The sequence below is a fragment of the Ranitomeya variabilis genome, chromosome 1 (genome assembly GCF_051348905.1).
Source record: "Ranitomeya variabilis isolate aRanVar5 chromosome 1, aRanVar5.hap1, whole genome shotgun sequence".
Classification (NCBI taxonomy): Eukaryota; Metazoa; Chordata; class Amphibia; order Anura; family Dendrobatidae; genus Ranitomeya; species Ranitomeya variabilis.
Genome location: NC_135232.1, coordinates 595669162 through 595685991, shown reverse-complemented (window position 1 = coordinate 595685991; position 16830 = coordinate 595669162). Strand labels below are relative to the sequence as shown.

Below are 16830 nucleotides of genomic sequence, written 5' to 3'. Positions count from 1 at the left end.
CGTCCTTTGCTAGGTGGGACTAAGGAGATGATTGTTTTTCTGGATATGAGCAAATTGCTATGAGATTAATTGAATTTTGAAATTCACAAAAAAAATGCTCAGATTTTGTGCAGGTGCTGTAATTTCCCTAGGGTCGTCTCATCAGGGGAAGGGGTGCATGTACATTCAGCTCTTGACATTGCGTGGCTGGCCTGTCAACCTCCACATGCGCTGCTTCCTCTAGTGAGATGACCAGAGGCAATGACGGCACCTGCACAGAATTTGAGGCAGGGAAGACAGGTCATTGAGCAAAGAGTGACTAGTTAGTTAAAACCTGGAAGCAGGAAGTGTCCGCCCCCATACTTGCAATTAAAACTTCAAGGCTGGATTTCTCCACAATTTCCAAATGAAATATTTTGGGCTTGGTATGGACTTAGGAAGCATTAAAAGGCCTTTACAGAAACAGGGGGGTAATATCCCGCTGACATGTTCCTTTATTATAATTTAGTGGTATGAAATCTATTGTCTTGTTTTTATAGTTGTAGAAGAGGGGAAGACCCGAAATCATTTACCTAAGATTATCTCTTTCGTATTTGTGGTAGCAGTATTCGGAGTGATGTTATGGAAGAGTGCAAAGAAAACTGGACAAGGTATGACTACATATAGATGTCTGGATGAAATAAAGGTGAATTTGAAGTGGGGACCTGTCACCGGGTCAAAAAAAGGCAATTTGTCTATGTTTATCCTCGCTGCTCCTCTAAGTATTCAGCTTTTCTTTCTTTTTTTTTTCTTTTTAAATCTGCCATATGGTTCCAGAGACATGGTGTCATGATCCATTTTTTGATTTATGGCAGATTTGGCATTTATATTAAAACTTTTTTCCTTTCAGGCCACCAGGGGTTAATGTCTATTCGGGTATGTGCACACGCTGCAGATTTTGCTGCGGAACCGCAGCGTTTCCGCAGCTGCGGGTCCGCAGCGGTTTCCCATGAGTTTACAGTACAATGTAAACCTATGGGAAACGAAATCCGCAGTGCACATGCTGCGGAAAAAAACGTGTGGAAACGCAGCGGTTTATTTTCCGCAGCATGTCAATTCTTTGTGCAGATTCTGCTGCGGGTTTACACCTGCTCCAATAGAAAACTGCAGGTGAAAATCCGCAGCGGAAGCCGCAATAGAAACCGCGATAAATCCGCAGAAAAAAATGCAGCGGTTTTGCACTGCGGATTTATCAAATCCGCTGCGGAAAATTCTGCAATGGAATCCGCAGCCTGTGCACAAGCCCTTCCCCTCCCCAGGGGCCTTCTGGTGTAATTACATTGCTGCCTAGGTCTGCTGATGTGGTTGGTGACCACTCCCACCATCCTTCAAAAGGTCACCTGATGCATCAGCTGACTGTTGGTTATACAGGTCCTTTTGGAGACCAAGCGTGCTGAAGACTGGAGGTTGCTGGTTCAGTGGTGCTTCAGTTGTATGTTGTTATTTCGTGCCTTACTCTGCTGTGCGGTGCATTTCAGCAAAGAAAAGCTAAGTGTTGTTTTGTGTTTCCTTTTCCCTGTGGTGTTTGTCTTACCTAACCTTGTGTTGTTTTAGTGCAGCTGTGGGACCAGTGTTCTCACTTGCCAATTCCCTACTTAGGGTTAGGAGCAGGGCAAGTGAGGGATTAGGTGTCCTGCTCGGCGACGGGGTGAAAGAACTCATATAGGGACGCTAGTAAGAGTGGGGTACATCCTCAGGTGAGTACAGGAGGTGTCCAATTCCCCATTCCCTATTGTCAGGGACCACTGTAGTTATTGTGTCCCCGGTGTACCCCTGTGTGTTTTGCTGTTTTGTGACCGTCCACTCATCGGGTCGTGTCACGCTAAGACAGTCACTTCGTGACACATGGGCTTTTTTTATTTAGTGCTCAAAGACTAATTATGCAGAGCAACCAAAAGACACACCCCAGAGGATCCTCTGAACCTCCTTGCTAAAGAGCATGAAAGTTAGCACTGAATATATCCCTATATCTCTAAGATCCATATGGTGGATTATAGAGAAAAAAAATAAATAGAGGAGCAACAAGAATATAATAAAAGGAAGAAAATGACCTACACTTTTTTTTTTTCATTCTCTTATTATCCATGTTTTAGAACTGGACTTCCGGGATAAATATGTAAAAAAATAATAATCTTTATTAAAGTCTAGCTACCTCAGATTAGTATAGATATCTTTCCAAATACAAGTGTGTGTACCTTTTTTAAAAAATTTGTTTATTAAACATAAAAAAACAGAGAACAAAGACATACATGTTGCCTGCAACCAAGCCAGTACAAATGTATAGCCCAAGTCATATCAGTACATATCTTTGTACATAGACTTAGTCTTAGAAAACTTAAAATAATACAGTATATCCAAAGGACCTGTCATAAAACTCTAAAACTGTCTTGCTGCCAAAGCCAATTCCATTTTGATTGTGTTTAAATGTTGAAACGAGGCGCGAACCAATGTAGAATTCTACCATTTATTACAATGAGGTTAAGCTATCTGTCACGTGATGACATGGTGAGGTATGATGAGTTCCATATATCCCAGATCTTGTCAAATTTTCCCATACAGCCCCTATTCTGGTATAATGTATGTTCATAAGGTATAACTAAATTTACCAGATCAGTCCAGGCCCTAAGGGATGGGTGATTGTTTCCCATCCAGCGCAAAGCTATTATTTTCCTTGCCAAAAAAAGCATTTCTCTCAAAAAAATTTGAACATCGTGTCCCCATGTCTCTTCTTCCAGCACCCCGAATAAACATATTAATGGGTTCAAAGGAACGGGGATATGTACAAGGGAGGTTAGTAACGATGTCACCTCACTCCAAAAGGATTGGATAACTGGACATCCCCAGACCATATGTAAAAAGTCTGCTTCTTGAAGATCAGGAACTATGCGTGTACAATGTGGATATAAAACCCCGGGGTCCCTGTGATTTAAGGATCCCTATTAATGGGAAGGATGATATTGTTAGCACGGTATTTACTCTGCTCATGTACGATTGAATTGCTGATCTGAGCTGCAGATAACGAAAGAATTGGGGCCTCGGGATATCATATTTAGTCTGTAACTGTTCGAAAGACATTAAGACACCCTGCTCATATAAATTATTAATGGAAACAACACCGCATGAGGTCCAGAATTGAGTAGATGGGTGGCTCAGTAGCTCCGGGAAGTACATATTATTCCATAATGGCATTTCGGCTATAATACCTTCAAAATGAATGGCCCTTTTCACCTGTTTCCAAACCAGCCTCGCTAAGCGGAGAAGCGGTAATAATTTAGAGGTATTGGGTCTATCAATTTCCAAAAAGCCTAACGGGCAATCAAGCTTCGCAGCGTGGGCCAGATGACTCTCCGAATTTGGTAAATGACCCCCAGGCATCCACTTACCCAGAGCCCTAAGTTGTCCGGCCAAGTAATACAGGAAAAAGTCAGGTAGCGCCACACCTCCCATTTGCTTGGATCTATGTAAGGTAGATAATTTAAGTTTAGGCCTGGCTTTCCCCCATATAAAGGATGGGATTAAAGAATTTAGATTTGAAAAAAAGGATCTGGGAACAGGAACTGCACTGTGCTGAAGGGAATAATTGAGCTTCGGAAGTAATATCATCTTGATCAAATTTATGCAACCAGAAACAGACAGGGGTAATTTACTCCACACCGCAGATTTATGCTTAACTAGATCCAATAACGGGAGAACATTAAATTGTAGGTCAAATCTACTGTATTTGGATATAGTTATCCCTAAATATTTTAAGTGGGACACCACTGGCAATAAGGATAGCTCATTAAGATGATCTGCTGAAACATGGGAGAGAGGCATCAAGGCGGATTTGTCCAAATTTATATACAATCCCGAGCATGTACTAAATCTATTTATGGTGGTAATCACATGCGGCAGTGTCTCCTCTACGTCATCCGTGAATATTACCATATCATCGACGTATAAGCCAATAACCTCCATGCGGTCTGCTATTCAATACCTTTAATGGATGGAGTGGATCTCATACGTATTGCTAGTGCTTCAATCGCGAGAGTAAAAAGGGCCGGTGAAAGGGGGCAACCCTATCGGGTTCCCCTTTTTAAGAAAAATGTCTCTGACATGGAGCTATTAATAATTATCCGGGCTTTAGGTTTCATATATATTGCACTAATCCATTTTTGAAATTTGGGGCCAAAGCGGTATCTCTGTAAACATGCGGACAGGAAGGGCCATTCAAGGGAATCAAACGCCTTAGACGCGTCCAACGAGGCCGAAGCCCATCTATTCTCCAATACTAGTGAGCTATATTGGGCTACCGACTGGACCCTCCTAATATTAATGGACGTATTTTTACCTGGCATGAATCCGGTTTGGTCTTGGTATATTATGTCTAGTATTACCGTATTAAACCTAGTGGCTAATATTTTGGTGAAAATTTTATAATCTACATTTACCAATGAGATAGGGCGATATGATCCACATTCCAGGGGGTAAGTGTGTGTACCTGTGAACAAAAAACTTTTCATAGGTTTACCTTTATATCGGAGTTCTAACTTATTTTATACTCCAGTGTTATACTTAGAATTCTTTGAATAATTGTCTTTACTATACCATGTGTAAATGTATTTTATTATTCACAGGTGAAGATAGGAATGAGAATTTGACATCTCCTGTTCAAGATTCAGGTAAGTCAATGGTATCAATGAGGTAGGAGAAAATCATGAAGGCCAAAACTAGGAATTCAATGTTTGAAGAACTAGGTAACTGGCTGACATTCTTCTGCAAAAATCTGGTTGAGTGATCTAGAACATAGTTGGAGACTTCTCCATCATGAAAGGCCACTCTTTGGCCAGTGGAAAGATGGGGAGGTATGCAGTACATAGTTTCGTCAGTGGTAATGGAAGGGAGCACCATTATTGTAGTATTAGTGTTAAGAAGATTTGATCCAAAAACAAACTATGGTTTAGCGAAAGGACACTAATGACGATGGCCTGTAAAGAAAAAGAAAGATCCTTCTCCATTCTAGGATCAGCCGGTACAATCTTATTTTGTGGCCACATTGATTGAGTGACCTACAACATTGTTGGAGGATCCTCTGTTATAAAATGTCAACTTTTGATCAGTGGGAATTTTGGGAGGTACAGGTATGAGTAATAAAATAAAACCCTTTTTTATATTTGTGGTCTTCTCGAGATTCATGAAAAACCATGACAAGATGCCTAGACCACAAAGCTAAAATGACACATTGTTTAGAAAAAGGACACCAATAGATATTAGATATCAATGACCTGTGAGGAAAAAGAGAGATGCTCCTTCGAGCAGGCTAGTTTATACACAATGTGAATGTTCCATGGCAGAGGTCTAGAACGAACTTGGATTTCTATCTTGGCTATGCCCCAAACTTGTAAGTTGCACTAGTGTAGATCCAAGAGAAAAGGTTTCCTATTTATTGGGGCTAATCAACGTTAGACAATCTGCCAGTTGACCAGCATATGGAAGGTGGATTCATATAGAGTCTGCACTGAAATCATTGTGAAATGGTGCATATGAACATCGACAGGAAAGTTGTAGCAAGCTGAGAAACCTGCCCTATATTGAGGATGAGTCCTGAATGGTGAATCTTACTCCAATTTCTGTCCATATATTCTGTATCTCAAGTGATAACAAGCTTCTCTGATCCTCAGAAGGTCTTGATGTGTCTCTCTAATTCTCACAAATGATTGGGTTGTGGATGGGCATAAGTCTAAAAATGTTCAATTCCTGCTGATTCAATAAAACTAATGTTCTGTTCTCATTTTAGATTCTCAAGAGTCTCCATTCATCTCTCTCCAAAAGAGTAAGTTTAGAAATGTATAATTTTCCCTGTGATTGTGATTTACACAATTACTTCATCACTCTAAGATTACTTTTCTTGTCTTTTTACGTAGAGTGAAGACCAATGAGGCAGGCGAGAAGGTAAGTTACTGAAAGCAATGTGTAAAATATCAGTTAAATTACCGTAGTTTTATTGTGGCTCTTTCTATTCTAAAAACAATTACGGTAGTTACAATCATGACAGTCAGAGCACATAAGAGGCATAAGATGAACAATAAAATTACAATATTTTATTAGAAATAATTAAAAAGACAGACAATGTTAAAAAAGTGCCAATATAGTGCAAGGTGATGAGCCAAAGAAAGTAAGTGGCACCATCAGATGGCAGGCAAGATCAAGATGTAATGCTAATAGACAATGTAGTCAAAGATTTAAAATACACAAATACCAACATAAATAAAACTTGCATGCAGAGACTAGAAAAAAAAGTCATGATTCGCTGGCGCACAATGATAGAAAAAAAAGTGAGATCTTGCCTATTTTTCATAACCAGCGCAAGCAGTCCCAACTGTCAGCTTTATCTTGGCTGGTTATCAAAAATAGAGGGCTTATCATGCAGTTTTTTAAAAATATATATTTAAATAAATAAAAAAAAAAAAAACGACATGGGGTTCCCTCTATTTTTGACAACCAACCAACCATTCTAAAGTTGACAGCTGGGGGCTGGTATTCTCAGACTGCGACGGGGCCATGGATATTGACCCTCCCCAGTCTAAAAACAGCAGAGAAGGCAAATCCATTAGGTGTGCCAATTCTGATGTTTTGCCCGACTATTCACACTTGCCCTAGTGCGATGATGGCAAGTGGGTTAATAGTTGTGAGGTTGATGTCGGCAGATTTATGTTCACTGACATCAAGCCCAGGGGTTAGTAAGAGAGGCGTGTATCAGACACCCCCATTACTAACCCCATAAACAAATGTAAAAAAGATATAAACAGAGTAAAGTCCTTTAATTGCAATAAATACAGTTCTTTCATTTGAAATAAAAACTCCTTGACCCTCTTTTACCCATTCATTCAACAAAAATACAAAGAAAAAAACAAAGTTATACTCGCCTTTCTGCCGATCCGAATTGTTTGGAGAGCAGTCACATATCAGTGATGCGACCGCTCTCCATGCCAGCCAGAACACATTGCATTGCTTGTGATCGGTGGTAACCTTAATTATGTGATCGGTCATATGCAGCCACATTCTCGCGCTCTGCTCAGTGTATTCTGGCTGGCATGGTGAAAGGTCAATGTGACTGGTCTCCAAATCATCCAGATCATTGTGGGACATTGCCATTAATGGATTATCGGCGGAAAGGTGAGTATATTTTTGCATTTTTATTGTTATTGAATAAATGCGTAAAAGAGGGTCAGAGTTTTGGGGTTTTTTTCAATTAAAAAACTTCATTTTGTCTGTATCTTTTATTTGACTATGAGGTTAGTAATGGGGTGTCTTACAGACATCTCTCCATTACTAACCCCTGGGCTTGATGACACCTGACATTACAAAGCCAACATCAACCCCAATACTATTATCCCACTTGCCACCGTCCCAGGGAAAGTGGGAGGAACGAGGCTAAGCACTTTATGGATGCGCCATTTCTGGGGCGGCTGAGGGTTGATGTTCTTCATCTGGGAAGGGGTCAATATCCATTACCCCTTCTTAGATTATTAATCAATCTGCAGCTGTATGTTTAGCTTTTGCTGGTTAGCAAATATAGGGGGATCCCACATCATTTTTTGGGGTCTCCCCTATAATAACCAGTAAAGGATAAGTAAACAGCTGTGAGCTGATATTAATAGCCTGGGAACCTTTATGGCTATTTGCCCCTTCCCAGAATATTAACATCAGCCCACAGCTGTTTGCTTTCCCTCAGCTGATTATGAAACACGCAGTTTTTTCATGTATTTTTTTTATTAACCAGTACAGTAAAATACAGTACATATCAAAGGTAACCTTAGCTCACAGCCTCCAGGTGTCTCAGCAGCTGGAAACACAAGTAACCTTGTAAGTTTACCATGAGGTTTCCAGTTCTTGCAGCTGCCGTGAGACACGGTGGTTGTGAACTCTGTTAATCTTCTATGCAACCGGAGTTCACAGCCACCAGGTCTCACGGTGACTCCAGTGCCAGACTCGTGGTCATTCAACAGTGCAGCACTGGCACTGAGCAGCATAAAAACCAGCTGTTATGAAACCTTATAGTACAGTTATCTCAGTTCACATAGTCCTTCATGAGAATCAGGTGATGTGAACTGAGATAACCTTACTGATGTCATCTCAGCTCCCAGCAGCTAGGTCTCTCAGCACGCAGCCTGACACCCTGCAGTTGCTGCAACTCCAGTGTATTTAAATAAATAATTTATTAAAAACTCTGTGGGTCCCCCCACATTTATGGTGATCAGCCAAGCTAATACATACAGCTGTGAGCTTTATCTTTGCTGGTCATCAAAAATAGAGGGTTCCCAAGCCTTTAAAAAAATATATATATATTTAAATTGAAAAAAAAAAACGGCCCCCATTTTTGATAACCTGCCAAACTAAAGCAGACAGCTGGTGGCTGGTATTCTCAGACTGGGAAAGGGGCTATGGATATTGGCCCTCCCCAGCCTAAAAACAGCATCCCGCAGCTGTTCTAGAAAAGGCACATCTAATAAATGAGCCAATTCTGGCGCTTTTTTTGGCTCTTCCCACTTGTGCGGTAGCGAATGGGGTAATATGTGTGAGGTTTATGTCAGCTGAAATTAAGCCCAGTGGTTAATAATGGAGATGCATGTATCACACGCCTCCATATGTCTAATCCCGGAAGTTTAAATTAAAAAACACATAATAAAGTTCTTTATTTGAAATAAAAACTCAGCAGCCCTCTTTTACCCATTTACTATATTCCAAAATAAAAATTGAAAACACAGTATTCCTCACCTGTCTGCTGATAATCCATATGTCCCATGAACTCTGCTACATCTGGGTGTATTGCTGAGCAGTGGCATGATGCGACAGCTCAGCCCTGCAATGACGTCAATACGGTGAGCAGAGTTCATAGCCGATGTACTCCAGTCACCTTATTGACGTAACCGCTCGGCACTGAAGCTGTGTTCTCAAGCTCAGCTCCATGTCTTCTGGATGCAGGACTGAGTGGTCGCATCATGCCACCACTCAGCAATTCATCCAGATGTAGTGGAGTTGGAGCCCATCGTGAAACATATGGATTATCATAGGACAGGTGAGGAATACTGTGCATTTTTGTTTGGAAAATAATAAATGGGTAAAAGATGGTTGGGAAGTTTTTATTTCAAATAAAAAAAAACACAGAAAAAAAGTTTAAGTTAAGCTCACAGGATTAGGAATGGGGCATCTGATAGACGCCTCTCCATTACTAACCCCTGGGCCTGTGTCACGGGAGACCTAGGTAGGAAAGAGCTAATAACCCGGGCCCCTGCGATTTCCCTCAGACTAGGGAAACCCTGACTGACCCTCTCCCAGAGTTTACACTGATGGTGTGCATGTCTGGGCCTCCACCCTCGCCCTATCTCCTGTTTCAACCCTAGGCTGAAACCAACACCCACCACCCAGTGAAGAGTCCACACTCCAATACCCACAGTTAGCACAGACAAGGATAACGGAAAAATAAGCACCACGCCGCAGTCACTCAGGAATACACTATAAATGCAAAGGGCAAAACAAATACAAATATAGGAAGGAGCAAATAAGACAAAGGGAAATACACCACCAGCAACGATACTCCAACTACTAGCTCACCACTCCAGACCGAGATAACCACGCACAAGACAGAAGCTATAATCGGCGACGCCCAATGTTCAGGAGAACTATTTAAAGGAAGTGGGCATGGCCTAGCTTCCAATCCGAGCACCAGGTAAATTAACCCCGGACCAGCTAGATAAAATCTAGCCGACGCCAATGAGCGCATAGTGGTCAAAAGCGGAATTACCCCTGTCTGTCGAACGACCTGGTCTGAACAGCGTCCGACATGACAGCCTGACATTGCAAAGCTGAAATCAACCCCACAAATATTATCCTACTTGACACAGCATCAGGGCAAGTGGGATGTGCCAGACAAAGTGCCAGAATAGTTGCATCTAATAGATTCACCTTTTCCGGGGTGGCTGCGGGCTGCTATTATACATATGTGACTACCTGCCACACTTGAAGACTTCTAAACTTATAGTCTGTATCTTTATGGAGTATGGCTCAGCATGAGCCAACCACACTGTATTTATACCACACTATATCTATGTTTGTACTTTTTGTGATGTGTTTTAGAATTTTGATGGGAGACTCTTGTGGTAACCCATCTTCAAATATTAGCATAATTGGGATTTAAGTTAATCCTTGTAGTTGGTCTTTATGTATATACAAAGATATTGTATTTTTTATATATGTTTTCATCTATGGCAATGTATATTTATATATAGATACACATGGGGATTGCCACCCAAGTGTGGCAGGTAGTCACATATGTATATGGCACTTTACATAAGGCACGGTAGCACCTATATCATACTTATGTGGTTTAACTTGAGCTACATGTTTATTAATATGTCAATTATTTAGGATCACAATCACTTAAATGAGGTTAGTTTTATTGTTATCACTCACATATAGGTTAGATTAAAAGATATATGTAGTTTATCCCCATACTTATGCGTACGACATCTAATTTACATCACATGTCACTCATCTATAGACATTCGGAATTCCCTGTGTATCACTCCAGGGTGTGCGCATGGATGGATTGCAGGCCGGAGGGGAGGACAGTAAGCGGTCAATTGGGGGATGGGGCAATAGAGTCGTACTTACGGACGACTTGATACTCCTAACCCCGTGACCGTGATCTGACTCCTCATTGGATGCCGGTTTCTGCGGATCTGCTCATGCGCTGGAGACCCTGGATTGACATGGTTCCGTACGATGCGTCTGATGGGAAGCCCCTATTTGGTGTTTCCGGGCTCCGTACAGGGGGAGGGACTTACTTGGTTCCATACGGTACACCTGATGGAAAGCCCTTAGCTGGTGTTTCCGGGCTCCGTACAGGGGGCGGTACCTTCCTATATGATGCCGTACAGGAACTACTTGCACAGCATACACTTTAGGCAGAAGACTGAGTTTTAGATGCATGCGCTACATAACATTGCCTCGCTCCAACACGGCTGGTAGTGATCTATAATCACAATTGCCCAATGAACGGTAGGGTTTGGTATATTTACACCGGCTAACCCCCTGCCCTGACACGCCTCCAGAAGAAGCAAACGCAAAACGCGCGTCGGGGCAGAGGGACGCCGAGGTCTTTGCATCAGGCTGACAGTAAGGTAATATACCTTTATATACCTCATTTAGTGTGCCAAATGTATTGGGAGTCTGGTCTAAGGGCTTTAAATGACTCAGTATTGTTTCCCCATTAAGGATATTTTTTACTTCTAGGCTTCTTATATTATGGTAGAGACATTTACATACTTACAAAGTAATAAGCCTGATTTTTTTTGCAATTACCTGAGGCAGCATAGTCCCTTTAGTGGATCTGTACCCTTCTTACATGTAGTAATTCCATTTTATATGTTTTTATTATTATGTCTAATAAAATTGATTGTTTTATATCAGTACCATAGTGGAGATCGATTTATTACATAGATCACACTTCATGTGTAGATACAATGATTACAGCAGTACTCTCATCAGCCGACGCCTGTGACTAGCGGTAACCTTTTTACCGCTGGTCACAGATGATGCATCACACGCTGTCATCTGTGTGACAGTATGGTAACAGCAGCGATTCACCGGCAGTAACTAATTTACCTTAGATAGTGGCAGTATTTTCCGATCTGTCAGATAGATTACAGCATAGGAAACACCAAAGGTACGGGCCCCTCATTCATCTGAATTCATCAGTCAAGTTGAACCTGACTGACCTGGACATCCACAGGTACACCCATCACTAGTCTTGACCAACTTGGGCTTGTATCTACTGGAGAAAGGCCTCTCGCCCAGCTAACCAATACCATGCTTTGTAGTGACGAGGGGCATGACCCCCAAATAGCTGTTTATAGATGGGCTTTCTTTCGTTAGAAGGTTGGTTTGTATCCATGGTAGAGTTGAGCAAAACCTGGTTCACAGGAAACGGATCCAGCGGCCACATTAGTAGTCCTTAATCACTGGACCAGAGCTTTGCAAATCTTCTATCTACCAGCATACCTGATTTCTGATTAGGCCGCGATGACATGTCAGTTCTGAACGCAAACAATAGAAGTGTCCATTGTACTTATATTTTATGTAACACATATGTTTAAAGATATATTATTTTTGGGGACATATTTTTAATGTTTCTGACATACATTTTTATTTCTCTTTTATATTACAGCTCAAGTTTTGGGACAGATCTGCTCTCATCTTCCTTTTTTCGTTGCACAACAGAAAACTTGTTCAATTCCTCGATCATTTCCTTAGGACTTTGGTTGGAGTTTAATTTTGTGGTCAAGAGCATTAAATATTTTCATTGTACCATGGAGAATATGTATTTAAAGTCCATGGAAGGACTTGACTGGAATTATAGTAAGGAACACTAATTCAAAGCACTATGTAAAAATCACGTGCATTAACTGGAGCATCTGAGAACCAACTTTGGTCATTGGCCTGAGATATACACTCACCGGCCACTTTATTAGGTACACCATGCTAGTAACGGGTTGGACCCCCGTTTGCCTTCAGAACTGCCTCAATTCTTTGTGGCATAGATTCAACAAGGTGCTGGAAGCATTCCTCAGAGATTTTGGTCCATATTGACATGATGGCATCACACAGTTGCCGCAGATTTGTCGGCTGCACATCCCAAAGATGCTCCATACAAGGCAGGATGGATCCATGCTTTCATGTTGTTTACGCCAAATTCTGACCCTACCATCCGAATGTCGCAGCAGAAATCGAGACTCATCAGACCAAGCAACGTTTTTCCAATCTTCTACTGTCCAATTTCGATGAGCTTGTACAAATTGTAGCCTCAGTTTCCTGTTCTTAGCTGAAAGGAGTGGTACCCGGTGTGGTCTTCTGCTGCTGTAGCCCATCTGCCTCAAAGTTCGACGCACTGTGCATTCAGAGATGCTCTTAGGCCTACCTTGGTTGTAACGGGTGGCGATTTGAGTCACTGTTGCCTTTCTATCAGCTCGAACCAGTCTGCCCATTCTCCTCTGACCTCTGGCATCAACAAGGCATTTCCGCCCACAGAACTGCCGCTCACTGGATTTTTTTTCTTTTTCGGACCATTCTCAGTAAACCCTAGAGATGGTTGTGCGTGAAAATCCCAGTAGATCAGCAGTTTCTGAAATACTCAGACCAGCCCTTCTGGCACCAACAACCATGCCACGTTCAAAGGCACTCAAATCACCTTTCTTCCCCATACTGATGCTCGGTTTGAACTGCAGGAGATTGTCTTGACCATGTCTACATGCCTAAATGCACTGAGTTGCCGCCATGTGATTGGCTGATTAGAAATTAAGTGTTAACAAGAAGTTGGACAGGTGTACCTAATAAAGTGGCCAGTGAGTGTATGACCCAAGCATATTTTAATCTTCATTAATTTCCCATTTTTAGAGGAAGTCATCCCATCAAAGTCCTGTATAGTTTAATTAACGGGTGAGAACAGATGAGATCTTCTACCTTTCCTCCTCTACTTTCTTTCATGGCACACGGAAATGCTGCAGAAGATTTCTTTTATACCTGGATGACTTCTTTAGGTGACTTTTGTGATCAAGAATATCAAGAACTTTCACCATGAAGAATGTTTCTGTAAAGACCAAGATAATGGTACATTATAATCAAGATCACCAAAGTTCAAAGAATTTCTAAGAAGTGCCTTGTGATGTGACCTACTGAAACTAACATTCCTAGAACTTCCAACTTTGGCGATTGACCCAACATAGGGGTTAAACTCAAAGTATTTTTAATCTCAGGGATTCTTTAGTATTTTTACAGATCTTCCATTATAATTGGAGCTGTCTTAGCGGAAGCCATTTGATCAATTTACTGAAAATTTTAGGTATGAAGAGTGACTAAAACTTTGATGCAATCCAACAACCCACTGTACCATTTTCCGGTTTAATAGTGTTGTATAACTGTCCACTCTCTTGTCTCTCTATGTGGTTATAGTTTCTTTAACTTAATGTTTTATTAGAAATTACAGCCAGTAGTATAAGATTCTGGAGGTGTAAAGAACCAGAGAGTAGATGTGCAGAAACCGGCCGCTGCTAAGTCACAGCTAGTCGTAACATGTAAGATATCATCTTGTATGTGCCATCGTAGATGAGCTTCAACTCAAACCCATTCACATCTTGGTTTAGAGGTCATTTATCTGTTGACTTTTCTGGTTCTAAAGTTTAAAGCTAATAAGTGACCCCTTCTAATGTGAAATCTTTATAGGGTCATCTGCTACTTAACCTCATTGGTGCTGTTCAACTCAGAGCTTGGTCAATCCAAAGGAGGGAAAAGAGCTGCTCCTCAGGGGCCGGCCAGGGATGTGTTGAAATTTTACATAATGTCCCAGAAAGGGAAATATATTTATATATAAATAATATATTACATTAAAATGTTTTGATAGGAGTAGTTTACGTGACATGATTCATGTGTAACTATGAATATTTTATTAGCTACTGTAAGTTTATGTAGGCATAGTGGTGGTCTAGTTACAGGGGTGCAACTGGAGTAGTCAAATTCAAGCTTTGGTGCCTAAAAAGGTCCGAAGGCTTGTCTTCTACATAGGACACTAAATCTGGAGAAATTTCACCCCATGCTTCCAGAAGCCCCTCCCACAAGTTGGTTTGGCTTGATGGGCACTTTCTGAGTACCATACGGTCAAGCTGCTCCCACAGCAGCTCAATGGGGTTGAGATCTGGTGACTGCGCTGGCCACTCCGTTACAGAAGCCAGCTGCCTGCTTCTTCCCTAAATAGTTCTTGCATAATTTGGAGGTGTGCTTTGGGTCATTGTCCTGTTGTAGGATGAAATTGGCTCCAATCAAGCCCTGTCCACAGGGTATGGCATGGCGTTGCAAAATGGGGTGATAGCCTTCCTTATTCAATATCCCTTTTACCTTGTACAAATCTCCCACTTTACAGCACCAAGCAACACCAGACCATCACATTACCTCCACCATGCTTGACTGATTGTGTCAGGCACTCTTCCAGCATCTTTTCAGTTGCTCTGCATCTCACAAATGTTCTTCTGTGTGATCCAAACACCTCAAACTTGGATTTGTCTCTCCATAACACTTTTTTCCAATCTTCCTCTGTCCAATGTCTGTGTTCTTTTGCCTATATTAATATTTTCCTTTTATTAGCTAGTCTGATATGGCTTTTTCATTGCCACTCTGCCCTGAAGGCCAGCATCCCAGAGTCGCGTCTTCACTGTAGACGTTGACACTGGCATTTTGCGTGTACTATTTAATGAAGCTGCCAGTTGAGGACCTGTGAGGCGTCGATTTCTCAAACTACAGACTCTAATGTCTTGTTGCTTAGTTGTGCAACGCGGCCTCCCACTTCTCTTTCTACTCTAGTTAGAGTCTGTTTGTGCTCTCCTCTGAAGGGAGTAGTACACACCGTTGTAGGAAATCTTCAGTTTCTAGGCAATTTCTCGCAATATGGAATAGCCTTAATTTCTAAGAACAAGAATAGACTGTCGAGTTTCACATGAAAGTTTTTTCTGGCCATTTTGAGAGTTTAATGGAACCAACAAATGTAATACTCCAGATTCTCAACTAGCTCAAAGGAAGGTCAGATTTATAGCTTCTCTAATCAGCCAAACTGTTTTCAGCTGTGCTAACATACTTGCACAAGGGTTTTCAAGGGTATTCTAACCATCCATTACCCTTCTTATACAGTTAGCAAACACAAAGTATAAGAACACTGGAGTGATGGTTGTTGGAAATTGGCCTCTATACACCTATGAAGATATTGCATTACAAACCAGATGTTTACAGCTAGAATAGTCATTTACCACATTAACAATGTATAGAGTGTATTTCTGAATCATTTAATGTTAGCTTCATTGGAAAAAACTGCTTTTCTTTCAAAAATAAGGACATTTCTAAGTGACTCTAAACTTTGGAACAGTACTGTATATTAATCTCTTGTTTTGTATTTACTACTTTTTGCTTTATTGGTTTCTTTTTTATTGTTATTTGCACTTTAGAAACTTGTGCAGTATTTGGCTCTATTCACATGTTGCTGAATAGAAACTTCAAAGGTGTTCGCTGGTCAGGGGTGCCATCCATTGTATCATCCCATCCCAGTGTGAAGGAAGCCTAATCTTACTGATAAGCTTTGATGCCAATACTTTATTGTATCTTGTGTTTGTTCAATAAAAAAAAAAGAAAATTCCATTAAAAAGTCCTCATCTGTTTTCTTCATAGGGTCTGCAGTGAGATTTGTTTTTTCTTGGATTACCCAAATTTTTGGACTGACTTTGCCATTGTAACCATTTTTATTGTAGAGGTGACATGGCAAAATGAACACTGTAACCATGGCACAAGTGTTTCCTAATTCACCATCTGTCCAAAGTTTCTCTGTATCTCGATTTTGGTCCTAATTTTTGGCCTGCCCCACTCTCCTTTTGAACAACTTTTCAATCTTAGACCTTTTTTTTCTTCCTTTCTATCCTGTTTTTACTTCCATGTAAAATTCATAGGGGCTGACAATATGCACAGTAACCTGATGACCCCCTGAGATGAAGGCAGACTCCGAAACACACGTTGAGACGTTTGTGGCACCATTCTAGCAGGAGGAGATGCCCTCAGGTTAGTATGAATATTGCACACACTATAAAAAAAAAAAAATTATATACGGTATATATTTATTTTTTCGTCCAAATTACTCAAAAAATTAACACTTTATTATTAAAATTCACAGACACTGGTGAAGGGAAGTGAAATATGCAGAACCATGAACTACATGTATGCTGTACAAAGGGAGCTTGTAAC

The 16830-nt window shown here is 41.0% G+C and overlaps 1 protein-coding gene across 2 annotated transcripts in view; it reads left to right on the top strand.

Annotated features, from left to right (window-relative positions):
* LOC143807841 (uncharacterized) overlaps positions 1-12502 on the top strand; it is a 42947-nt gene extending 30445 nt beyond the window's left edge. For both annotated transcript variants that reach the window (XM_077289849.1, XM_077289943.1), the window contains exons 4-8: positions 519-629; positions 4635-4679; positions 5795-5830; positions 5922-5949; positions 12227-12502. In XM_077289849.1, the coding sequence (XP_077145964.1) occupies positions 519-629; positions 4635-4679; positions 5795-5830; positions 5922-5926 (197 nt within the window). In that variant the 3' untranslated portion in view covers positions 5927-5949; positions 12227-12502. The remainder of the gene's footprint in view (positions 1-518; positions 630-4634; positions 4680-5794; positions 5831-5921; positions 5950-12226) is intronic.
* The last annotated feature ends 4328 nt before the right edge of the window (positions 12503-16830 follow it).